Below are 27124 nucleotides of genomic sequence, written 5' to 3'. Positions count from 1 at the left end.
TTACAAAATGAGTACAAAGATTTATTGAGCTACACTACGATAAATGAAACTAACTACGTAATAAGCAAACAACAAACAAACACACACACACATTCACACATACACACAGAGGAAGTTCAGAGGATGCAAAATGAGTTGACAACGTCCCAAATTAATTCTAATACTTCTTGCAAGATCTTAGAATAACACCTGAGAAACCACAAAAGCAGAGATATGGCTTATCTTTAACTGCTTAAGATCAATCTGCACAAGATCAGCAAGAGACAACATTAGTTTGTGTTACTTGCGCCCTTTTTGCTGAAGTCGAATCTCCCTCGCCGGCTGGCCTTGGGGAAACACGGTGCTCCTGATTGGGTGGTTTCTCGCTTCGATGACGTCTTTGGGATTCACGCGCTCGTGAATGGCTGTTGTCCTGGGTTACCGAGGTGACGGACTGCTGAGAGTCGGTTTGCGGAAGTTCATGCAGCTTCGGGAGTCCCGAAACTTAAGAGGTTTGCGTGGAAGTTCGTAGTGACCCAATCGCGTGGCGGCGCGGTGTCCGGGCAGGCGAAAGGGGGCAGAGAGCAAAAGCATGCGCAAGCTAGCTGATGCAAAAAGCAAAGTTTCTTTGTTGCAGGGCGTTTTTAAGTGACCTGGTCTGGTTCGTCCCCATGGCACTGTCTGCCAATGAGCAGTTGCCATGAAGGGCAGGGCCACGCCCCGTACTGACATAGGAAAGGTCATTAATTAACAGACTGCATGTAGATTTCACGTGGTAGAACTCTTGCAAGATTGAAACTATCTTACATCAAACGTTACAAGATGAATACTGTTTGTACTACTAGTTTTTCATTTACACCAACGTATTGCAAATGTCACTAGCTTTCGTTCAATACCAGACATCATACATTTCAGACACATACAGATTATTTTACTCTGTTATAAGGGTTAAAACAACACATTGATTAACCTAGTTGATTGGAATAAACAGCATATGAGGAACATTATGGCATATTATTCAAAGATACATCTGCCTTAGTTCTAACATTTTAAGAGATTGTCTTTCATTCATATGCATTAATGTTTCTAGAGATCTCTTTGTCTCTACGAAATTGTGCATCTAGCAGGATGTGCCCAAGGCGAGCACATCACCAGGAGTCAATTAAAAGTCTCGTGAAATGGTTTCCGCTGAAGATCCTGTAAGGGCCATTGTTTTTTAATTTAACTGATTTAATTAATCATTGGCTAGTTAGCCGAAGGGTGCCAGAACATCTGCATAGAAGTACTGGTCAGAGGAGCCCGAAATCAATTGGCGCTCTGTTATCCTGATGGTATAAGCCCTCAAGCTAGTTCAATGAATGAGACCATTGGAGATGCCCAAGATTTCAGATTCAACTTGTGTTGACCACTGCAATATGCCGATGAGTTCCTTCATCTCCCCCTTTGACTGGTGATGTTCCCGGTGTGAACATTGGCAGGCACTGGAACAAACAGGCAGAAGCAGAGAGAACAGGCAAACACAAGACACAAACAACATCATCACTAACTGAATCTTGGTGCAGGGTTTAGGCACTTTGGAATGCTCGGGTTAGCAATGCTCAAGGTGTAGAAGAGCATAGTTTAGTATGATCAGAATTTAGGCTTTTAAGACTAACCGAGGTATTGAAGGTTCAACGAAGTTGTATAGGCATTATCTCAATCAGTAAAGAATTCAATTTTTGGTCAGCGTTATCGCATCTAAGCATGCGCGAGATGTGGGGCGTGCACATTTGAACAACTTTTGGATGGCCTTTACTCGCTCGTGGAGGAAGAGGGCAAGTGTCAAAGTAAACGTATACCCTACAATGCTATTTTGACGAGAGTCGAACCAATAAATTTTATTCTTTACCCTCAATCCCTTTTTCGGTTCTGGATTGAAGATGAAGAAATGTGGAAAACTAATCTTTTGAGTTTTCGCCTAAAACGTGTCGTCAGACAGGTGCTACAACGTTAAATTACCAATACAGCGATCACACCTTTAAGGCATTGATCCGTGAGGCTTGGTGAAAGGAGTCAATCCTAATTCTGAGCTCTGGACTTAAACATCATCTGTGGGGGTTTCCTGATGAGGAAAGAGAAATCAATTAAAAGACAGAGAGAAAGAGAAAGAAAAGAACACTGAGACATAAGGACATTGAGTGAGGTTAAGACAAACAAATGTCACATATGTAATAGCTCCTCTCTACTAGAGATTAGTCCTAGTAGTGCAGTGGAGGGGAGAGTGCATGTATTGGGTTTAGGAAACATAGCTAGGGCTAGGTGTCTTCCTAAAATGGCACAAATGACAAAAACAGTTTAGCGTTAAAATAAGAGTTTAGGATAGTGGGTCTGTGTCAGCAGGTTGGTTCCTCCCCCTTTCTGGTCACTTGGAGTTGAGGGACTGGAGTTGGCATGGCACAGGTAGGATTTGGATTGATTCTGAGTTCAGCTGCGTGGCAAACGATCAAGACAGCACTCTTAGGAATTGGAAGGGTTTCATCCACAAGTGTTTGTGTGATGCAGTGGTGACCTGAGGCATCAGGTGTTGAGTTAGCGTCTAACTCTGGTGTTCAGGTACAGTCTATTGAGTCTTTGAAGTTATGGTGCTTACAGTTCTCTGTAAGTGAGGTGAAGAGGTGCTGTTTAGTGAGGTCGTTGCTTGTCAGGCAGAATCAGGTTTTCCTTTCCTTTCCCACTTCCGATCCGCTTCCCTTCGTTGGAAGAACTCTTTCAGGATCATTTTCATCAGTTCTTGAGGGTCAAAACATGGTGATGTTGTCCCTTGTGGGGATTCAGTTGGAGCTCGATCAGCGTGGAATCTTTGTGAGTTCTTTCGTTGACCTCTTGGGCTGGTTGTATCAAGGTGATGTTGCTTTACCTTGGAAGTACCACTTGATTCCCACGAGCTTGTCCCCCTTTGGTTTACAAATGAGGTAGACCTGTTCCACGGTCTCTCCCGGTGACGTTCAGGTGAGTGTTGTCGTCCAGACAGTCCTTTCCAGCGACGGTTCCACTGTTTGGGTCTGGTATCAGCATGACAGTCTCGTTGTCTGTTGTAAGACGACACATTCCACTCACTGTGAGGTAGTCTAGCATTGTCTGGGCCTTGGGCACCCTCAAGGGCCAGATCTTGACTTTGAGTGTTGAAGTCATAAACAGCAGGGATTTTGGCACTCTTCTCTGAAGCCGTCTTTTGTTTGACGTATGCTTTATGTGCCAAATCTCGTATTTGCTGAGTGTTCATGGTGTGGGGGCATGCAAGAACCCCAAGATGGTGGCTTACCCCAGGATGGAGGTTTCTCAGGAAGAGGATTTTGAAGTTCAGGTCCTCTTCCATCTCAGGTTCATTGCGGGTGCCGAAGTAGGCTCGTCTGAGTCTGCTGTAGTAGGCTTGAGAAGACTCATGGCGACTTTGTTTCGTCTCCAGGGCAGCTACAAGTCCTTGTTCAGACTCAATGTCATCAAACTCTCTGATGAGGGCTTCTCGGAGCAGGAGGTAGTCAGTCTTTGTGTGAGCCGGCTGACGGTCCAGGAAGCTGCGCACTTCAGGGCTGGAGGTTGCTCGGAGCAAATACAGTCTATCTTTGTCAGTGACATTGGGTCGCATTTCCAGGTGAAAGTCAATGTCCTGCAGATAGGCGTGAACATCTTGGCTACCTGGCAAATTCGGCGTGAACTTGCCCAGGTTCTTGACTAGCTTGTCAAGGTCTTTGAGGTCCAGGCCACAGGGTGATACGTGGCTGTCTGGAACAGAAGGAGATGGTGAGGGTTTTGGCAGTGACCCCTCAGCTTTCTCATTGTGTGTCAGTTCATATGCATGCTTGAGTTCATCTTTAATGCTGTTGGACTCTTCTTTGATGTAGTCCAGCTGCTGCGTTAGTCGTCTGACCTCATGTCTAGCTTCACTCAGGTGAGTTTCGAGGGCTTTGATTCTGCTGTCCTTGTCTTTAGAGTCAGCATTTACTTCTTCCAGTAGCTGTTCGACATACTCAAGCTTGTTAGCGACGTCAGCATGTTCGGCTTTGGCTTGCTCCATTTCTTGGGTGGTGGCGGCTGGAGTCTCGTGAAGTTTATCAATCTCCTCTTTGGCAGCTTGATCAGTCTCATCTGGCTGTTCCGGTCGTTCCTGAGCCTCCAGTTCTAGCTGGTTGATGCGGGACTGCACATGTGTCAGCTTGTGCTGGAGCTGGGCGGAATGCCTGTCACTCAGCTTAAGGGTGGCGATGAGGACGTGACTCAAAGTACCTGTGATCTTGGCTAGGTCTTTGTGATTGTAGCTTTTGCTCGGGTCTTGCTTCATAAGGCTGTTCAGGTTCTCATCCAGCTGGTCCTGTGTCAGATGCTGTAGCGTTTCGGCGGCCTTAGGGAGGAGGCTGTCCGTTGCAACACTTAGCCATGCTTCTAGGTCCTTCCAGTGGCCAACAGGGTCTTTAGGGCGAGCCATGTTTGCGGCGGTGAGGGGGAAGACCTATAACCGACACTGACACAGACCTAGAGGGGAGAGAGAGAGAAAAGGACAAAAGAAAACAAAAACAAATGGCAAACAAAAAGTGTCAGGGTGTAATGTCAGGTGTGAGCTACTGTTGAGTGTGGAATAAACAAGTGGGTGTTGTTCTCTGTGACTGTGATCCTCTAGGGGGCGTGCATCTAACTTGTAGTCTCTTTGGGGACAGTCAGTAAACACACACAGTTAGGACAGCTAGAGAACAGAGAAACAGAAGAAGACTGATAAGGAGAAGAGTGATAATTGGCTGCTTCCAGGTTCCTAGTGAGAACGATTCCTTTAGCTTTGTCAAGCATGAGGTGAAAGGATGTTTCTCTGCTGGAAGTTGGAGATGGGGAGCTCTAAACACCAGGACTGTGATTGTTATTAAATTTCCTCCGCTGTGAAAGAAAGTACAATAACAATGACAGTATTGGTTTCTTACTCATTAGGACTGACACCATACACCAAGTAGACCACTTTTGGATGTGGATCTAAAATCAAATTTGAAAACACCTGTCTTCTGGTTGACTCGTTTCGTCCTTAAGTGAGTAGCGTCCTATGGCGAGAAAGGGTAAAGAGAGAGTCAGATCACTTTAACATAAAATGTTTAAGTTTCACAGCATCTGTTAAATGTTTCTAACATTCTCTGCTTTCATGATTCACACAGGTACAATCTCAAAAGGGCAACGGTAGTCAACTCGGAAGAAGACAATTAAAAGAAACAATAGAAAGTGAAGCAAGTTTTCAAATTACAAAGATGACAAAGTGGTGGCACTGTTGAGTCAATACATCAAAAGGGGTTGGTTTATTGTGTTATCAAGATAACTAATTAGCCTAAGTAGACAGGAAAATCCTATATTTCCTTCGTGGTTTGGCTAATCGAAGGCTACTGCTCTGGTATGCTAGCTTTAACGATGACTTGAGTTCAGTTGTAGCCACCTACAGGCAACACTGTCTCATTGCATCAACCAAACACCAGGGGGAGCACTGTCCTGTGAGGTAATTTAATACCTAAAGGATAATTTAAAAAAAAAAACTTGATTGCAAATTAATTTAAAACTAATTCAAATTAGTAATGACATGAAATGATTCAGAAATATGATTTTTATCAATAACCTTGATTAAGAGTTGCTATAATTAAATAAATCAATAATTGTCATAGAAAAGGGAAACCAAACACCAATTAACTATTAATGAAATTAAAATTTTCAAATAGTAATAATGTTGGTTAAGGCTAACACTCAGTGAGGTTGTCATTAAAGTCATAAACACAATTATGATTTAATTAATCAGCAAGCATTCCTGCAAATCAGTTATGAGAACAAATCAATTTCAAAATCAATGATGATAGGGAATGCGTGGTATTCCTGATGTCATTAAATTTGATCAAAAGTGTTTATTTAAAATTAATCAATAACTGTTATTGAGATAGGGCAGCCAAGCATCAATGAACTATTAAATGAAATTAAAATTTCAGAATAGTGATTGTGTTTGTAAAGTCCTAGGACAATAAATGTTATAATTTAATTAATCCGTAAACACTGTGCTTATAAATCAACCTCAAATATCAACAGTCATAGAAAATGGTTGTTCCTATAATGTTAATAAGTTTCAGAAGAGAAAAGCATTAATCATTAATTAAGCATTAAGCATTAATTTGATTGAGCAATCAAAAGCATTATGTTATAGTCATAAACTATAATTCATTGCTAATAAACCAACAACTTATGAGCATTTGAATTTATAAAACAGGCCAGGTTAAACAGGAAAAGCATTTGACAATTGTGATTAAACTAGCGATGAGATCGCGTACAATGGGGTTTACTAAATCTGCATTAGTCAAAGCCTTTTCCAAGAAAGGGAGAAAAATGAGAAATAAGGCAAATAGCCTATAAAGAGTGAGAAATCAAGATTCAAAATCTCGCTAGCGTGAATTAGGTTGTCACTTCAACTTAACACACTGCATTCAAGACCACAAGAAGAGCGCTACTACACTAGCCTTTAATGCTATAATGGCATAGCCATACTACACACTTCAATGCAACAGCGTGAGCTTCAGTTAGCTTAGCCTTGTGCTAATGTCTACAGCCGATGCAAGCGCGGAGGACTGCGCATGCGCACTTGAGAGTACTCTGAAAAGTCTTCCAGGACTTTCGGGAGGCTGTTACTATGACGACGTACACAGAATGAACCAATATGCGGTTATGCACACAAATTTACATGCATCACGTGAAATAGCGGCGCATTTCACACTGCTCAACATAATATAGCACTATTAAGATCTCGGCGGATCCTAGCGCTCTGTGTCAGGACTATTCACAGTCAAAGACACGCGTGGATTCAATCACGCACACTTTACTTGATCAAGATAAGTTCTCCCGTGAGAATACGCTCTGCCGCTCTCTTGAGCGCGGCGCGCTGAGTTCACTAACTCTGTTGTTAGTGAATTAAATGGCAAAAAGACAGTTAGCTACTCTGTGCTTAATTTGACCAGGGAGAAATGCACAGTTAGTCTTTAAAGCTGGGACACGCACCTTTAAATCAACTGTGAAGGCCTCATAGGAGAAAGAATAAGGAACACGCTTATTGTTTCTCAATCCGTGCGCTTTACAGCGACGTATCGTTTTTGTCTCGTGGACAAATAACTATTTACTGCAGTTCGCTTTCTCAAAAGCACTCGAGTTGCGCATTCGTGCGTTTCAACACACTGGGTACCACAATAAATCATACAGTAACACAACAACTTTGTTTCTCTGTCTCTGATCTATTCTTCCGGACAAAATAGAAAAGATAAACAATGTTTTTGTGCTTAAAAGTCAGATCGTGCTGTGCCCGCATTCTCCACCATTAATATGTAGGGGATCAACCTACGTTTTAATATCGATCAGGGGTTTATTAGCTCATTTCAATGAATCGGATCCTGAAGATTCGAATCATTGATTCGACTCAATTGAGTCTGATTGAATCAGATTAAAAGATTCACACTTTATCTACCATTTGTCCCGCAAATAGAAGACATCGTATCTTACCAATCTTGTTAATATTATTTACGTGGCCAACGATAATAACATAACACAGTATTGGATGATCTTTTAGCAAGGTAACAAGATCTACAGCTCGAGGCAATGACTTAGAAGCACATAAACAAGAACACAGTTCTTACAAAATGAGTACAAAGATTTATTGAGCTACACTACGATAAATGAAACTAACTACGTAATAAGCAAACAACAAACAAACACACACATTCACACATACACACAGAGGAAGTTCAGAGGATGCAGGTGTCCGGGCAGGCGAAAGGGGGCAGAGAGCAAAAGCATGCGCAAGCTAGCTGATGCAAAAAGCAAAGTTTCTTTGTCGCAGGGCTTTTTTAAGTGACCTGGTCTGGTTCGTCCCCATGGCACTGTCTGCCAATGAGCAGTTGCCGTGAAGGGCGGGGCCACGCCCCGTACTGACGTAGGAAAGGTCAATAATTAACAGACTGCATGTAGATTTCACTTGGTAGAACTCTTGCAAGATTGAAACTATCTTACATCAAACGTTACAAGATGAATACTGTTTGTACTACTAGTTTTTCATTTACACCAACCTATTGCAAACGTCACTAGCTTTCGTTCAATACCAGACATCATACATTTCAGACACATACAGATTATTTTACTCTGTTATAAGGGTTAAAACAACACATTGATTAACCTAGTTGATTGGAATAAACAGCATATAAGGAATATTATGGCATATTAGTCAAAGATACATCTGCCTTAGTTCTAACATTAAGACATTAGCTTTTATTCATATGCATAAATGTTTCTAGAGATCTCTTTGTCTCAACGAAATTGTGCATCTAGCAGGATGTGCCCAAGGCGAGCACATGACCAGGAGTCAATTAAAAGTCTCGTGAAATGGTTTCCGCTGAAGATCCTGTAAGGGCCATTGTTTTTAATTTAACTGATTTAATTAATCATTGGCTAGTTAGCCGAAGGGTACCGGAACATCTGCATAGAGGTACTAGTCAGAGGAGCCCGAAATCAATTGGCGCTCTGTTATCCTGATGGTATAAGCCCTCAAGCTAGTTCAATGAATGAGACCATTGGAGATGCCCAAGATTTCAGATTCAACTTGTGTTGACCACTGAAAAAGGCCGATGAGTTCCTACAGATGATTAGCGCTACTGAAAGCGCGCCTGTAGCCATTGGCAACTGACTCAGTGTGAGAGAGTGTGTGTGTTCGGAGTTTCGCTCCTGTTTTCAGTATACAAAAAAACTTCAGTAAACAGTTCATTTTCGTTCTAAACAAAGTTTTCCAGTCGTCATTATTGCTGCTAGATGAAAAGACAGAACATAAAAAGGCAACATATCGACTCATGAGCACGATGATTGACATATATTTGTAAATAAGTAGTTGTTAAAACCTCTTCTTCGTTCACCGCAAATCTTGCCTTAAAAGGAAAGTGCATAATTTAGCCTTACCCTGAGTTTGTTTACACTCTGCCTGTATTAACATACATGCTGTATTTTAATATGGCTAATTTGGATGAATTGGCTCTGACTTTTGACAGCTTTTTCTTCTTTTTACGCGGTTATGCGCGAATTATATTTCACACGCAAGATGACTAAAAATTGAAATTAAAATACCTAAGATACTGAGCCATTACTACAAGTAAAAAAAACAAACAAAAAACAAAACAACAATTATACTTTAAAGGAGAACATTGACGTTTCGAAAAAAAAAATGAACTGAACTACAACTAAATTATTAAAAATAAACTTGCGGGACTTCATTTATGTCCTGCGGCAAAATTATTTTTTTTATACTTTTAGTGATCTGCTTGAGGTAAGCCAATTTCTTTTTATGCTTAATCAACAACGAAAACATAAGTAAAAATGTAAATGAAGATATAAATGAAAAAGCTTATTAAATGACTGTCCTAGTCCTATCAAAATAGCAAACAACATCTTTTTATATTTAGGCTAAAAGACTGCTTTATTTATTTATTTAGGCCTACTTATTTGTTATGAATGTTTGTGCTTATATTTTAGTTGTCTTTTATTTCTTCAATTCTACTTTCCAAAATGAATCCTCATTGCACTTAACAAGTTTACAATGATAATAAAGCATGTTAACAAATGTTTAATGATTAATGAAGGAATTATAATGCTTTGTTTTATCGTTTCATCTTTATTTATAAGAACAGTAGCATATTTACAGCTGCTGTATAGGCTATTTCTGTCTGTTAGCATCCCTTTGTGCCCCCTGGCGGCAAATTCACAGACTGCGGTCATACATTAAAAACTCGTGCTTGTCCATTTAAAGCGGCGGCGGTATATGCCACGGCGGTAATAGCCACATTGAACTCTCAACTACTGTAAATCATTCTAACATGTACAATACAGACAAAAAAAAGCAGTGGCAATGGTTTGGTTATTAGATTTGTATGGATCTTGAAAAACCCACCAGCTTTATATGTAAGCACAGAGTACCCTTTTAGTCATAACAGGAAATATGGATGACAATGAAGGAAGTTAATGACACACAAACACATCTCAAGAAGGTTTTCACAGCTACTGTATTTTATCCAACAACCATTGCTCCCAAGTTGAAGTGAGACCTTCAAAAACGACCCAGGTGAGACTTGAACCCACAATCCCCAGCTCCGGAGGCTGATGCCTTATCCATTAGGCCACTGGGCCACGTCACTAATAGTACAAACATTTTATTTCTGCTATCATTCACATTCTTGTCTCATCGGTCCTGGGGTATGGTTCTAGCGTATAGTGCGACTGGTCTTGAGAGTTTCAAATTCCAGTCAAGGCCACTCTCATTAACTTGAAATCACAACCTTTCTGCAGCTATTTTCTTGTTTGCATTTCATCATCATCCACCTAACATGAGACCGTTAGTTAAGAGCCATGGGGTACTTGAAGTCAAGATCTCCATTACTAGAGCTTAGCGGAACCTTTTAGGTTTGTAACGTGACAGTGAGATTCAAGCAAGAATGGATGAATCTTAATTGAAGTGTGCAGCAAGTCTGAGAATTCGAAGCTATTGTCCTCAGATCATCACACCTAAGCTTTGAGTAGACAAGCCAGGATTTTTTCACACAACTTAAATGTAACCCATAAAAACACAACCCGAACAGGACTTGAATCCACAATCCCCAGCTTCGAAGGGTGATGTCTTATCCATTAGGCCACTGGGCCAATACTAGCATTTGTTATATCTGTTGTATGACTCATGAAGTTCTTGTAACTCAGAAAGCAGCACGTTAGGATCCCTATTGCTTTCAGACGATCTGGTGTGTACACCTAATGACCAAACAGCTTCTCTGAAGAGTTTTCCTTTGTCATGTTTTTTTGACCTAAGGGTATGAACCTAGCTTTTTGAAGGTCACACTGGATTGCGCTGCACAGATACCTAAAAGGAACTGCATCAAAGACAACCCAGGTGGGACTTGAACCCACAATCTACTTCTAATCTAAATTAGTCGAACATGTACTATTATACCGACAAAATAGTTTGCTACCCTCAGGCAGATGGTTCTGCCGCATCCGGTCACGTACCAGCTGGCTGAAGGAAAGTTTCTTCCCTCAGACTATCAGGCTGATGAACACTTAACACACCACACACAGACTCTACCATACCCTTACTGCACACCATCAATATGTAGCATGCACTGCACTTTAAAAAATCCATACTTGAAACAATACTGCCTACAACTATGTGGACATCTATTCATTGTACACATCGCTGTCAATTTCACATTGTCGTTGTATTTGCACTGTCTGTATTTTGCACTGTCATTTCATTTGCACTGTCTGTATTTTGTACTGTCGTTGTATTTGCACTGTATTACTCTGTATTTTGTGCTCTCTGGAGCCAGCACCTAAGCTTTTCACTCATCATAGCACACATGTTGCTGATGATGTGACAATAAAAGTTAGTTGATTTGAAAAAAGGAGCGGCAATGATTCAGTTGTAAGATTTGTTTATGGACCATTGTAATACGGATGACAACAAAGGAAGTTAATGACACGCAAACACATCTCTAGAAGGTTTTCACAGCTACTGTGTTTCATTCAACAAACATTGCTCCCAACTTGAAGTGAGACCTTTAAAGACAACCCAGATGAGACTTGAACCAACAACGCCCAACTCCAGAGGCTGATGCCCTATCCTTTAGGCCACTGGGCCATGTTCCCAAGTTTTTGTCATGGAGCTCTTGTATGCCCTCAACAAGATGCCAACGCATGGAAAACTGCACTTTGGGATCTCGATGCCAGTTTGCATTCCATCAAATAAGATGGTTTGCAACTAATGGACAAACATTTTCTTTGTGTAATCATCCACATTCGTGTCTCATTGGTCCTGGGGTATAGTGTGAGACTGGTCTTGAGTTTCAAATTCCAGACGAGGCCACTCTCATTAACATGAAATCACAACCTTTCTGCAGCTATTTTCTTGTTTGCATTTCATCATCATCCATCTAACATGAGACCATTATTTGAAAGCCACAGGGTACTTAAAGTCAAGATCTCCATTACCAGAGCGTAACGTGATTGGATAATTCAAGCAAGATTGGATGAATCTTAATTGAAGTGTGCAGCAAGTCTGAGAATTTGAAGCGAACTATTGACCTCAGATCATCACGCCTAAGCTTTGAGGAGACATGTCAGCATTTTTTCCATACAATTTATATGTAACCCAACAAACACAACCCAAATGGGACTTAAACCCACAATCCCCAGCTTTGAAGGCTGATTCCTTATCCATTAGGCCACTGGGCCAATACTAGCATTTGTCATATCTGTTGTATGGCTCAGGAAGTTCTTATAACTCAGAAAACAGCACTTTAGGATCCCTATACCATATTACATTCAGACGATCTGGTGTGTACACCTAATGACAAAGCAGATTCTCTAAAGAGTTTTCCATTGTCATGTCTTTTTGACCTAAGGGTATGAACCTAGCTTTTTGAAGGTCACACTGGATTGTGCTGCATAGCCAACTTAATAAGAACTGCATCAAAGACAACCCAGGTGGGACTTGAACCCACAATCCCCAGCTTCGAAGGCTGGTGCCTTATCCATTAGGCCACTGGGCCCTTTGTACTGCCTGTGAACTGTAATACGCATCCAGGGAGTTGCTGACGCACATAACAAAAAACAACATGAACAAAAAGTAGATTGGACCGGTTTCACTGAATTTTTTTGTGGCACTGCCAAACAGACAAAAAAGTAGCATCTTATAGGATTTCTTTGAAGGAATTCAATTAGAATTTTGATCATATTTTGGAACCATTCCTATAGGATTGTTTTATAGTACAATACATAAAAATCCTTTTGGATAATTTCTATTGTATTTCAATGAGATCCAATTTATATCTTAATTAAGATATGCTTTTTTTTTTATAAGATATGCTATTTTTATACAATAGTTTTGAATGTATTATGCTGTTTGCTAAAGCTCACCTTCATGTACTTGAGTGTACAGTATTAGTGCACAAATTTCCAAAGAAACATGTCTATACCAAAAACATATACAATGTCGCTAGACCAAACTGTGGGCTGGCCCACTCGAAACAGAAGTTCACTTTGGGCCCATAGCAAGTCCACACAAAGTGGAGTGTATATAGCCACAATGGGCGAAGTATAGGTATACTATCTGAGTCAGAAGTATGTCCTGTGAGCATGCTCTGTGGGCATTTAGTAATTAACAAAATAGTAAGGTCCCACTAATACTAAGTTGAGTCCAGGCACAAAATGTGCCTATAAGGTCCCAGTAAAGCACTTTTATACAGGGCCATTGTGGCTTTAACACAAAACAAAACTAGTTCACTTCTACTATGTAGCAAAATAGCACAATATCACTTCAACTGCATAATTACATATTTTGAAAGAATAAACTAAAATCAGTAATAAATGAAACATCTAAAAATATAAAGACAACATGGACTATTTTCCAAAGGTTTGGGACAAAACTGCTTTAGTTTATAAAAATGCAGATATAAAAGTAACCTTGTAAATAATTATTCCTTTTTAATATGTTAACCTTTCAATTTGAATATGTTAAAATATAATTTATTCCAATGATGTTAAAGCTGCATTTGAGGCATTTGTGTCCTACATAAAATAATTTGAGACAAAACAACAAAACATATAAAAATATACTTAGTTAAAAGAAAAACAAAGTAAGATTTTCATGTGTGTATTTTCTCTACCATTTGTACCTTAAAGGGTCACGAAACACCAAAACACATTTTTGAGCTGTTGACAGTCATATATGTGTCCCACACTGCTAAAAACACTATTAGGACACAAATATTGCACTAAAAAGTGTAAATTGGTTGTTTTTGCGTTATTTCAAGCAAATTTGTACTTCCGGTTTGAAACTAATTTTTGAAGCTGCGTCTTAACCATGAGATAATAGTGTGTATTCCAGCGTGCAGACTGGACGTCTGTGCCAGAGTGTGTCTTATTACGTCTTACAGTAGTAATGGTGAAATGAAGCTTTCTGAACCAGTGAAGCGCTCGACTCAATTGTATCGGAAAAAGGTTCGTTACTCGAAGCTTTCTAAATCAGAGCTCGATGAGGACCTCTTCTGGTGAAAGTGTGGGAAAGCACTGTGTTGCCATAATGTCAAATGTTCACAACTGAACAACTCATTCATGTAGTAATACAACAGCAATATAAACAAATTACTCAATTACTGTAGTTTTTACACAAGATATATTACATTACACAACTAATGATTGTAGTAAAATCCAAGATATTCACAAAGTTTATCATAACACAATTAATCCCACTCCAAGCGGGGATCGAACCAGCGAATCCTGGTTGAAAGGCGAGTGATCCAGGAGGACGCTATGTGAACGATGCTTTAGGGTTGCTTTCACCAGATTGTCTCTGTTAAACACAATACTATGATATGCGGTGGTTTTCTTTAAAGATAGTCATAAAAAAAATACGCTAATACACTTTAGTATTGTTTAAAACCTTTTTACTAAAAAATACTATTGTAGTTTAGTTTAATTACTGGTGTGTGGGACTGGTGCAGTGCTTTGAAACAAATGCATGTAATAGACGCCAATTCTCTCGCTATACACTTTACTATGAGGGTGTTTAAACCTTTGAATCAAAATTTGAAGCAGTCACGTGGGTAAAGGCGAAAATGAAGCTTCGGACGTCACTGATCACGTGATGATGGCAAAACGAATCAAGCTCCGGTACACTGCTTCACTGCGAGATGTATTGTTTTTTTGATACATGCTCCGAAGCCTCGGCGCACAACGTCACATCACTATCTTATAGTGCGGCTCGAAGGACATCTTTTGCATTCAGAGCTGCTTTCGTGAAGAGATCATCGGCAACACTGCTCAAAGTTTACCATAGAGGTGAAAAGGAAGCTCCCTGACCAGGAATTGAACCCGGGACACAGCGATAAGAGCACTAAGTCCTAACCACAAGACCACCAGGGAAGGCCTGGCTAAAGGTTGCCTAGCTGTGGGCCTCCACCCAGGTGTGCTGCAGCTGCTCTGACAAAAATAACTCTAACGTTTGCAACCTCCTCCTGGGGAAGAGAAAGTCTCAGAGCCTGGATCACAGTTCTTCTTGGGAGGGACTGTCACATGCTCGGTGTAAGAGCATCCTATCGACACCACAACTTGCCATGACAACAAAGCACAGCATGCGTTGAAGGAACTCTATGTTCACCGAGCCGTGTCCTCTTTCCAATCAGCATGCTACTGAGCACTGCTGACGCCGACTGGGCCAGTGGCGCAATGGATAACGCGTCTGACTACGGATCAGAAGATTCTAGGTTCGACTCCTGGCTGGCTCGTTCAAGATTTTTTTGCGTTGCTCTCAGTGCAGTGCGGTCGCGGTTTGCCCCTGCCGGAGTTGTTCGGTTCTACTCTGGAGTGAATCGAGTTTCTGGGGCCGCCAGCACAGAGCCTGTGGGGTGCTCTCCTGGGTTCAAAGGATGCCCCAACTGCTCTCATGTCTTGGTCCCGTACATCTCTCAGGACTTCCAGAAGAAACCAGTACAGCCACTCTCCTGGGAAGACGGCAGTGACAGCTTGTAGACCAAAATGTTTGCTGTGAGGCTAAGGCGTTCTACTGCAGCACTGATACGCATTCGAAAAGCAGACAATATTCAAAAACAAAGTGCCAGCCTAAAACAAGATTGCAGTCAAAATGACCACCTCAGACAAGTGTGAGCAATGTTTCAGTCTCTGTTATATGTCGGCAAATATGCCACACAGTGCAGACGCTCATACTACTGAAAAGGAAGTTACCTGACTGAGAAAGGTATAAATAGAAATCGGAGCCTGCTCCAAATGGCCTGGTCAGCTCCAAGCGGGTGAGACTTGAGCTCGTACATGGCACAGAATACAACCTATCGCAGTTTATTAAAATCACACCTACCCCAGCCCTAGGCCCAACCTCACGGTAACCTGCTGTGTTTTATTCAATTTTACTCCTACCCCAACCCTAAACACAACCTCAGAGTAAGCAGTTAATATATATATTTTTTTTTTATGAATGTCTACTACAACTACATCAATCGCAAACCCAGCCTACGTGCGGCATAAGTGCCTACCACTTAGAGGTCATCCAGGCAACTTGCAGTGTAATCTCCTCCACTTGTAGGTCTCTGAGCTGCAGCAACACATACGCACTCTGACACACAGACACAAAAGAAACCATTGCTTTTAACCTCCTCTTGGAGAGGAGTGAGTCTCCGACCCTGGATCTCAGGTCTTCTATGGAGGGACTGTCAGGAATCCTGTAAGAGCATCCCATCCACACAACCTCTTGCCATAAAAACAAAGCAGAATGTGTGGTGAAGGAACTCCGGGTTGACAGAGCCTTGTCCTTGCTCCAAGCAATGTGCTAACAAGGTGCTGAACAGAGTGACGGTGGCACAAAGGTTAGCGCTTATGACTACGGATCAGAAGGTTCTCGGTTACGGAAACCAAGAAACTGTGTATGAGAGAGTGCGTAAGTGTATGAGTGGCACTTGTGCAAGCGGAGCAGGGACGTGCCAGCGATCAGAATGAACTGGAGTTTGTGCCAAGACTGGCTTTCCAAAGTGGCAGTTCCCATATGGTCTAGCGGTTAGGATTCCTGTTTTCATCCAGGCGGCCCGGGTTCGACTCCCAGTATGGGAAGGCTTGAGTGCTTTTGCTTCTGTTCTTTTTGGCCAGCGGTCGGACTGCAGCTACCTTATAGGATGTGGTTGTGGAACTGCGCCGTAAGCCTTCGATAGCTCAGTTGGTAGAGCGGAGGACTGTAGGTAGGATGATGACAATCCTTAGGTCGCTGGTTCGACTCCGGCTCGAAGGACATCTTTTGCGCTCAGAGCCGCTTTCTTGCCTTCGCCAAGTGAGTTCACCACTGCTCAAAGTTCAGCATGGAGGTGAAAAGGAAGTTCCCTGACCAGGAATCGAACCCGGGCCGCGGCGGTGAGAGCGCCGAATCCTAACCACTAGACCACCAGGGAAGGTCTGGCTGAATGTTGCCGTCAAGTCTAGCTGTGGGCCTCCACCCAGGTGTGCTGCAGCTGCTCTGACAAAAATAACTCTAACGTGGTTCCGGTTATGGCGCCTGAGGAGTAGACGTGCGCGTGGTCAGCTCCCAAAAAACTTTTCAGTTTTGTCTATTAACATCAGTGATTTTGTTCGTTTCTGGCAGTATTCGTTTATTTACTGTTCTGCGACATATTGTATCTTTAAAATGTCAAAAGGAAGGGGCAGACAGGTCGATAAAGAAGGCTCTCCTTCGCCGAATGCTAACGTCACGTTGGTTGAGATTCGCGCGCTACATGATGACCTTAGAGCCTCGATCGCAGAGGATTTTAAAACATCTTTTGAAAGTTTGGCAACCAAGCTTGACAATATTCAATCCACGGTGGCTGATCATGACCTTCGCATCGGAAACCTCGAGTCCGGTGCTACAGAGTTTAGTCAGCAACTCGATCAACTCAATGCTACGTGTTTGCGGCTCCAGAAGGACAACGAGTGGCTAAAAGCTAAAGTTTCCGATCTCGAAAGTCGCAGCCGGCGCCAAAACATTCGAATAGTCGGCTTACCCGAATCAGTCGAGGGGCCGCGACCGACGGCTTTTTTCTCTCAGCTTCTGGTCGATGTCCTTGGCTCCCAGGTGTTAACCTCGCCGCCCGAGCTGGACAGAGCTCACCGCAGCCTCGCGCCTAAACCTGCACCAGGCCAGAGACCGCGACCTGTCATCCTGCGATTTCATCGCTTTCAAACGAAGGATTTGGTCGTCCGCGAATCTCGCAAAAAGGGTGAGCTGCTGTATGATGGCCACAAGATTCGTATCTTTGAGGATTATTGCCCTGATGTTGTGAAACTTCGCGCCGAGTATAAAGACGTGATGTCATCACTCTACAAACGAGGACTCAAGCCTGCGCTTCTCTACCCTGCTAGACTTCGAATAACACTTCCAAACGGTGAGAAGAAATGGCTTGCTTCGGTTTCGGAAGCCAACAGTTTCATCCAGAGTTCGAGCTAGTAGCAAACGAGTTGAATTAGACTCTACTATGTACAGTCATTAATGTCTTTCTGGCCACCTCCCTCTCCAAGGATGCTATAGGATGTACCTGTGGATTTGAGATATAAACCTGCTCAGTATAAAGACTTTTCCGTGCTTGAACTTAAAAGCTCATTTTATTTATAGTAGGCTGAATTGTAGGCTTGCAGTTTATTTTCCCCTTTTTTTACATTGCATATTATGCTGCTTTGTTTTTTTATATCGATCTAAATAAGGGATGACTAGTACTTGGATTTTGGTTCAGATTCACAATAAGCTCAGTCAGGCTTTTTTATACTGCAAGCAGAATTTACTTTTTGACATTTTTTTTATTACTTAAAGAACAGCCTGGGAGGTTGGCCCAGCGGTTTTTATATTGGACATTGTTAAATTTGATAAAGCTATGTTGATGTTGCTTAGGTAAAAACTTACTGCAGACTATTTTATGTTATGTTAAAATCCAATCTACTTAGATTTGTGCTTATTTTGTGAGGCATAGTGTTACTGCCCTTTTGTATTTTGTGTGCAATTGCTTCGCCTTTCTTTTTTCTCTTCCACCAATTTGTTTTGCAGTCTAAGTTTGTCAGTAAGCATTGAATGAAAATCGAAATTTAATATTACTGATGTAATTATTATGTTTGGGAGGACTAGGAGTTAGGAAACTTGCCTGTTATGGTAAAGTGGGTTCAGCTGCAGTTCTTGTTGTCAGCTGGGGAAAGGGTGGGTTTAAAAGTGGGTTTATCTTTTTTTCCCTTTCTTTCTTTTTTTCCCTTTGTTACTGTTGTTTTGTTTTTGTTGTGCTTTTTTTTTCTTTTTGCATTTTTGTGTGCAATCACTTTTACTGCATTTTGTATCCTCATAATGCTTCTAGCCACCTGCTATGTTGGCTGTGCATACTTGGGGGTGGGTTCTCATAGACTCGATCACGCTTATAGTATTTGTTATTAATGTCTCTCATGAGTAACAAGGTAGCAACGCGTGGTGTACTAAAATTCACTAGTTGGAATGTTAAGGGGCTTAACTCCCCGGTGAAGCGAAATAAAGTTCTTAACTACTTAAAACATTTAAATACTAGCATTGCCTTTATCCAAGAAACACACCTTATGCCTGCCGATCATCTAAAGATAAGAAAGGGATGGGTAGGTCAGCTTTACCATTCTAGTTTTCAGAGTAAGTCCCGAGGTGTAGCTATTCTCATCCACAAATCGATTCCCTTTTCAGTCTCTGAGGTTATTTCGGATCCTAATGGGCGTTTTGTTATTCTCAGAGGACAAATAAACGGAGCTCGCTTGGTTTTGGCTAACGTATATGGACCTAATTGAGACGATGAGGCATTTTTCAAAAAAATTTTGTTTTCCCTCCCTGATTTACACTCAAACCAACTAATTCTAGGTGGGGATTTTAACTGTTGTTTAGACCCTCTTCTAGACCGCTCATCTTCCAGACTCTGTGCACAGTCTAAATCTAGTAGGATCATTCAGCTTTTTATGGAGCAATATGCTGTTTCTGATGTTTGGCGCTTTTTAAATCCGAATACAAAAAAATTCTCATTTTTTTCTCCTGTCCATCACTCTTTTTCCCGTATAGATTACTTTTTGGTTGATAATAATTTGCTTCCATTGATTAGTTCATGTGTTTATAATGCTATAGTAATTTCAGATCATGCCGCTGTTACATTTGATCTGGCTCTTCCTGGCTTTTCAATGTCTAGGCCACCCTGGCGTTTTAACTCCTTACTACTTAAAGATCCTGAGTTTATAGCAGTTATTAATGATCGTATTGATCTATTTATCTCTACAAATCTCTCTCCAGAAGTTTCACCTAAGACTATTTGGGAGGCATGCAAGGCTTACTTAGGGGGAGAAATTATCTTATATGCAGCATACAAGAAAAAAATAATGAACGAAAGTAGGGTCAAGCTTCTTAATTTGTTGTCAGACCTCCAGGCTAAATGTGCTAACTCAACAGACCCTGACCTTTTCGCTCGGTTTCTCACAACAAAGACAGAATTTGATTTGCTTACCACAGATGAGGCAATTGATGCTTTACATAAAACTCATTCCAATTATTATGAATTCGGTGATAAATCAAGTAAATTGCTTGCTCATCAGTTACGTCAGTCTGCAGCTTCACATCATATTACTCAAATCTCCACCCCCACTGGTTTTTCAGCCAACCCACTAACTATTAATGACATGTTTAAAGATTTTTATGCCTCTTTATATACTTCGGAAAATATAGTCGAAGAGGCTCAATTTGGCACTTTTTTCAAATTTCTAAATTTACCCTGTATTGATTCTAATATCTCCTCTAATTTGGCAGCTCCACTTGCATTGGAAGAAATTAAGACTGCTCTAAATCTCATGCAGAGTGGCAAGTGCCCAGGGCCTGATGGCTTTCCTGCAGAATTCTTTAGGACGTTTTCTGACAAATTGTCTCCTCTTTTACTTAACATGTTTAATGAGTCTTACAGTTCAGGTATCCTTCCTCCTTCTCTCCGACAGGCTATTATTTCCCTTATTCTTAAAAAAGATAAAGATCCCTCCCAGTGCAGTAGCTATCGTCCCATCTCTTTACTTTGTTCTGATGTCAAATTATTAGCTAAAGTTTTAGCAAGACGTTTAGAGACTGTTCTCCCAGCTATAATCTCACCAGACCAAACAGGTTTTATTAAAAATAGACACTCTTTTCACAATATTAGACGCCTTTTAAATATTCTCTACTCTTCTTCTTCAAATGCATCTCCAGAATTAGTTATTTCTATGGATGCTGAAAAGGCATTTGATAGAGTCGAGTGGAGGTATCTGCTTTACACACTGAAGAAATTTGGGTTTCCTGATCAAATTATAACTTGGATTAGACTTTTATACACATCTCCAATGGCCTGTGTACGAACAAATAACAATTATTCTAAATATTTCTCACTTGGTCGCGGTACTAGACAAGGCTGCCCACTCTCCCCTTTACTATTTGCAATAGCCATTGAGCCGTTGGCAATTGCTCTAAGAGCCAGTGCAATGGCTGGCATAAAAAGGGGGGAGTTGGAGCACAAACTGTCTTTATACGCCGATGATCTCTTGTTATACGTGTCTGACCCTTGTACCTCTATTCCTTTGGTGTTGAAATTGCTAGCAGACTTCGGCCTGATCTCAGGATATAAATTAAATTTGAGTAAAAGTGAATTGATGCCTATTAATACAGCAGCCTTGGATTACCCATTAGGTTCTCTACCTTTCAAATCCTCCTTACAAAGTTTCAAATATTTGGGCATAAATGTCACAAAAAGCTTTTCGGACTTATTTGACCTCAACTTTGTCCCATTAGTGAATAATCTTAGACAGGATTTTAATCGATGGTCTCTCCTCCCCTTATCTTTGATCGGTAGGGTTAACTGTATTAAGATGAATGTACTTCCTAGATTTCTTTACTTATTTCAATGTATTCCCATTTTTATTCCAAAATCTTTTTTTGTTTTACTTGATTGCTCTATTTCTAGTTTTCTCTGGAACAGAAAAACCCCAAAGATTCGTAAAAGTATACTTCAAAGAACAAAACAATTGGGTGGTCTAGCTCTTCCAAATTTCCAAATATATTACTGGGCAGCAAATATACGCTCTACTCTATATTGGCTAAATTCATGCAAATTAGCGAATCCCCCCTCTTGGCTGCACATTGAGTCTGTCTCGTGCAATAAGTCGTCCTCTTTGGCTGCTCTTTTATGCCTCCCATATACAATGACCCCAATTAAATATTTAAATAATATAATTGTAAAAAACAGTCTCAAAATTTGGACCCAATTTTTGCGCCATTTTGGTTTTCATAATATCTCTTTATTATCCCCAATACACTACAATCCTCTGTTTTACCCTTCTATCTTGGACAGTGCTTATGCCTCATGGAGAGATCTTGGATTGGCTTCTTTTGGTGATCTTTACATTGACGGTGTTTTTGCCTCTTTTGGTCAGTTGGCCTCTCAATTTAATGTCCCTAAATCCAATTTTTTCAGATACTTACAAACTCGAGATTTTGTGCGCAAAAAATTTGTTAACTTTCCAAATGCACCGCCAACTTCAGATCTAGACACAATACTGGGCATAGATCCCTGTGCTAAAGGTTCAATTTCTAAATTATTTAATATAATTGTTAATCTTCAATTTTCTTCTGATAACTTACGGACCACCTGGTCTCAAGACATGGGAATTGAGATTACAGAGGAGACATGGAAAGCGGTCTTGAACAGGGTTAACTCCTCCTCAATCTGTGCACGTCACAGGCTTATACAATGCAAGGTAGTGCATAGAGCTCATTGGTCCAAAAGCAGGCTAGCTCGCATCAATCCATCTGTAGACCCTGAGTGCGACAGGTGTCATTCTGGTACAGCTACTTTATTTCATATGTTTTGGTCCTGTCCTTCCCTGCTTTCCTTTTGGAGACAAATATTTCTCTCACTATCAGCTATTACCACTGTTGATATCCCACCATGTCCAATTATTGGTTTCTTTGGGGTTCTTCCGCACGACCACACTTTACCCTCTCATTTTGTAGACTTTGTAGCTTTCTTAACTCTTCTGGCTAGGCGATTAATTCTTCTGAACTGGAAGAGCCCACACCCTCCTTCTCACTCTTGTTGGATAAGAAATGTTCTTTATTTTATGAAATTAGAAAAAATTAGGTACTCTCTTCACCGAACTAGCACTATTTTTATTAATTTATGGGAACCCCTTCGCAAGTATGTCCAAACTCTTCAGCTTGACCCTGCTCCTTCTGATTGAGTCCCCACCCCCTAATGCCCAGCTTTTATGAGAAACTACTTCTGGTCAACACATTGTAGACTTGTTTCTTATGTATATATGATTGCACTAGTGTTGTTGTTTTTTATTTTATTTATCTATTTATTTTTATTATCTTATTTTTATTTATTATTGTTTATTTATATTATTATTACTATTTGCTCAAAATACTCTTCAGTGTATTTGCTTATTGTTACATGTTTATGTCTTTGTAAATTTTTGTAATGTTTCACAATGTATAAATAAAACATTAAAAAAAATAAAGACAACTTGACTGGTGAGCTGCAGAAAACGCAACATCTTCAGTTATTGTTATTGCTGAAAATGCACTGTGTACCCTCTTTCCTCTATAAGAACTAGCACTTTAATATAGAACAACAAATGACCATGTGACAATCTTGGCAACATTTAAAAAGACAAAAAACATTGTTAATTGCCTTTCCTTTTTCCCCATCCAGATGAAGCTCCAAACATAATTATAACAGATGGATTAATGGTTACAAATATTCAACTTTTCTATGCCACAAGATTTTTTTTTTTTTTTACAAAACTATAAATGTTCCTTTTAAAATTATGACATTGAACAACACTTTTTCAATTACAACTATATTGTAACACTTTTTTACTGCACTTCAAATGTTGTTTACACACCGAGAGACACAATGCATCTTTTCTATTCTTACAGACTTGCATGTACCACTAAAACAATAAAAATTAAAATGATCATGCAATTTTTTACTAAATGCAAAAATTACAAAAAACAACGGTTCCCCTTCGGGGGGAACTTCAGCACTATAAGTGGATTTGATTTGTAAAATCCACGCATTGGGAGGTTCGGTTCAGAAGCTACTCGTCTGAAAGAGTATTGAACGGGCCAATTAAGAATGAATTGGCAGCGCAAGCCTGCGCAGGTGAGCGGCATAAGCAATCAACTGAGTATATAAGCTCACCTGGCGCCAGCAGACGCTATCCTTTTCGCTTCAGAGACTTTCTGATCGAGTCGATGAGGGTTCCTCCTGCTGTGACCAGCGATTCTGAGCGAACGAGAGCATTCTCCCGGTCCAGAGTGTGTACACGCAGTGGCAGACGGTCGAGCTGGGTTTCTCCCTTGCCTGGCGTTCTTTGGGTCCGGTCCTCCAGAGCGGTGCGTATAAAGTTGCAAACTTCACAGAAAGAGCAACACAGTCGTGCAGCACGTCCTTATCAGGACGGCGCTCCGACTGTGCGTTTCTGGATGCGGTGGTTTCCTGTCCTCGGATGATGGGCGCGGGCACTGCGTTACATGTCTGGGGGTCCAGCATGTTAATGCGCTGCTCGCGGGCAGTTCATGTCGTCATTGCGATGCCATGACTGTTGCGCAAGATCGCGGTTAGCCTTTGCAAAAGGGTGAACCACCCCAGTTGTCCCCTGCTCTGCAGCGGGCACTCGGGCAGATCTGAGGGTTTCAGCGAGAGATAATCCGTCGCCCACGGGCCCGCGGACCTCCCGCTCCTCTAAGCGCTCCATCCAAGCTTCGGGCGGGGGAAGCGATCCGTCTAACAGATGGTAGCCCTTACGCCCGATGACACCGGAGACCAGATGTCCACCGCGGCATCGGAGGGTGGGCTTTCATTGTCCGATGATGATCCAGACCCGCTCGCCCCCTTCGGGCTGGTGAGCGCTGTCACTACGGATCCTGAAACGGACATGTTAGCCGTGCTTTCCCGGGCTGCTTCGGCCGTGGGTTGGAGATGGTTTATCCCCCAGCTCCGCGGCCGGACCGACTAGAGGGGCGTTCCCTTCTTCCCGGAGGTGCACAGTAGGCTCACGCGGTCTTGTAAAGCACTTTTTTCTGCTCGTGCTGCGTGTTCCTCCACCCTAACCACTCTTGACGGTGAAACAGCCAGGGGGTATGTGGCGATTCCTCAGGTTGAGTGCGCGATGGCGGTAAATCCGCGCGGCGCCTCTTCTTGGCGGGATCCGCCTCGTCTCCCATCCAAAGCCTGTAAGTTATCTACCTCCCTCGGAGCTAGAGCTTACATAGCTGCGGGCCAGGCTGCTTCCGCCTTGCATGCGATAGCCACCTACTAGCGCTACCAAGCGCAGGCGCTGGCCGAGCTGCACGAGGGTGGGTCCAACCCAGGCTTACGAGCTTCGCACCGCCGCCGACTTAGCTCTTCGGACTACTGAGTCCGCTGCGTGTGCGTTGGGGAGGACGATGTCCACATTAGTGGTCCAGGAGCGCCACCCCTGGCTGATATGCGCAAAGTCGACAAAGTCCGCTTTCTTGACTTCCCCATATCCCCAGCCAGGTTCGGCGACACTGTCTGTGAATTCACCCAGGAATTCAAGGCGGTGAGAGAGCAGTTGGTGGGTGATGTCTTATCGGCGGTCCGTAGCCCGCTCCGCCCGCCGTGCCATTCATACCTGCTCCTCGCCGAAGGCGCCCGCCTACGAGAGCTGCTCCGCCCCCGCACACGCCTCAGGCGAAGCGAGCGCGTCGGGCACCTCGGAAGCAGGCAGCCCCCCTGCCCAGAACGCCGCTAAGTCCGGCAACGGACCGCGAAGCGTCCCTGGGACAGGCCATCTGGAGAAGAGGGAACTTGCTCTTTCCCCGCTGGAGGGCGGGGCCCCATTTCCAACGGCACTTTTTACTGCCATGAAAACATTATGAAAGGGCACTTTTCACTTCCCCAGATGTGACAGCCCGAAATCTGCCAGTCTGGGACGCTATGCTTTCTAGCTTGCAGATTCGGTGCGTTTCGCCAGTGGCTCACGAGCGCTGGGAGGACGGTCTCCTTTCTCCCACCCCTCGAGCCTCCCCTCCGGAGCTCGGGTTTGGAGTGAGAGCAAATATCTCACCTCCAGCTTTTCCGTGGGACCCGCGAGCTTCCTGGATCAGCACACCCACTCCGCGCTGCCCCACTGCTGGTACGTCAGCGATTGTAGCGATGAGTCCATTAGCGAGAGCTCTGCCTGCCTGGTTAGCGCGGGCCAGCTCTTCGCGGTGGCTCATACGCACAATCAGACTCGGCTATGCGATTCAGTTCGCGAAACGGCCCCCCAAGTCACGGGTGTGTATTCACCAGGGTCAGCCCCCTGTCCGCCCCTGTCTTGCGAGAGGAGATTGCTGTCCTCCTGGCGAAGGATGCAATCGAGCCGCTCCCTCCAGCCGAGATGGAGAGTGGGTTTTACAGCCCACGCTTCATCGTGCCCAAAAGAGCGGTGGGTCACGGCCAATCCTAGATCTGCGCGTTTTGAACCGCTGCCTGCACAAGCTGCCGTTCAGAATGCTCACGCAGAAGCGCATCCTCCGGTGCGTTCGTCCTCTGGGTTGGTCTGCAGCATTAGACCTGATGGACGCGTATTTCCATGTCTCCACTCTTCCTCGCCACCGACAGTTTCTGCGGTTTGCGTTTGAAGGTCGAGCTTGGCAATACAAAGCCCTCCCCTTCGGGCTCTCTCTGTCTCCGCGGGTCCTCACCAAGCCCGCGGAGGGTGCCTCAGCGCCCCTTCGGCTCGCGGGCATCTGCATACTCAATTTCTTTACGACTGGCTGATTTTTGCCCTCTCTCAGAGCAGTTGATTATGCACAGAGACAAAGTGCTCTGGCACTTCCACCTGTGGGGGTTTCAGGTCAACCGAGAAAAGAGCAAACTCGCCCCCGTGCAGAGGATCTCTTCTCTCGGGCTGGAGCTGGACTCGGTCACCATGGCAGCGCGCCTCTCCGGAGAGCGCGCTCAGCTGATGCTGTACTGTCTGAGAGAGCTCGACAGTAAAATAGTGGTCCCACTGAAACTATTTCAGAGGCTCCTGGGGCATATGGCATCCGCAGCCGCTTCATGCCGCTCGGATTATTCTATATGAGACCACTTCAGCACTGGCTTCACGATCGAGTCCCCAGACGCGCATGGCACGCGCGCGCACACCGAGTCTCTGTTACTGCGCTGTGTCGCCGCGCCCTCAGCCCTTGGAGCGACCCCTCGTTCCTACAGACCTGGGTGTCTCTAGAACAGGCGTCCAGTCTTGTTGTCGTTTCAGCAGACACTTCCAACACGGGCTGGGGGGCTGTGCGTTGCGGGCATGCGGCTGCGGACCTGTGGAAAGGTACCCAGTTGCATTGGCATATCGCCTGGAGCTGTTGGCAGTGTTCCTCGCTCTCCACCGTTTTTTTCCGGTGCTGGAGCGGCAACACGTGCTGGTCAGGACGGACAGTACGGCGGCGGTGGCGTATATCAGCCGTATAGGGGGTATGCGCTCTCGCCGCATGTCTCAGCTCGCCCGCCGTCTGCTCCTCTGGAGTCATCCGCGGCTGAAA

General features: G+C 43.1%; 1 protein-coding gene and 5 non-coding genes across 6 annotated transcripts; 2 read left to right on the top strand and 4 right to left on the bottom strand.

Moving 5' to 3' along the window:
- Window positions 1-3: 3 nt before the first annotated feature.
- Window positions 4-7534, bottom strand: LOC141381654 (uncharacterized). Its single transcript, XM_073947529.1, has one exon. The coding sequence runs from the start codon at window positions 4439-4441 to the stop codon at window positions 2660-2662; it is 1782 nt and encodes a 593-aa protein (XP_073803630.1). The 5' UTR covers window positions 4442-7534; the 3' UTR covers window positions 4-2659.
- A 2569-nt stretch (window positions 7535-10103) lies between these two features.
- Window positions 10104-10176, bottom strand: trnar-ccg (transfer RNA arginine (anticodon CCG)). Its single transcript has one exon. It is a non-coding gene; the product is annotated as a tRNA-Arg (tRNA).
- A 2338-nt stretch (window positions 10177-12514) lies between these two features.
- On the bottom strand, window positions 12515-12587 carry trnar-ucg (transfer RNA arginine (anticodon UCG)). The gene has a single exon. It is a non-coding gene; the product is annotated as a tRNA-Arg (tRNA).
- A 2663-nt stretch (window positions 12588-15250) lies between these two features.
- On the top strand, window positions 15251-15323 carry trnar-acg (transfer RNA arginine (anticodon ACG)). Its single transcript has one exon. It is a non-coding gene; the product is annotated as a tRNA-Arg (tRNA).
- Window positions 15324-16744: 1421 nt separating this feature from the next.
- On the top strand, window positions 16745-16831 carry trnay-gua (transfer RNA tyrosine (anticodon GUA)). The gene is given in 2 exon segments: window positions 16745-16781; window positions 16796-16831. It is a non-coding gene; the product is annotated as a tRNA-Tyr (tRNA).
- An 85-nt stretch (window positions 16832-16916) lies between these two features.
- trnae-cuc (transfer RNA glutamic acid (anticodon CUC)) lies at window positions 16917-16988 on the bottom strand. Its single transcript has one exon. It is a non-coding gene; the product is annotated as a tRNA-Glu (tRNA).
- Window positions 16989-27124: the final 10136 nt, after the last annotated feature.

Source organism: Danio rerio, chromosome 4, assembly GCF_049306965.1.
Source record: "Danio rerio strain Tuebingen ecotype United States chromosome 4, GRCz12tu, whole genome shotgun sequence".
Classification (NCBI taxonomy): domain Eukaryota; kingdom Metazoa; phylum Chordata; class Actinopteri; order Cypriniformes; family Danionidae; genus Danio; species Danio rerio.
The sequence above is the reverse complement of the archived record's forward strand: the minus strand, read 5'-3'. Positions and strand labels throughout refer to the sequence as shown.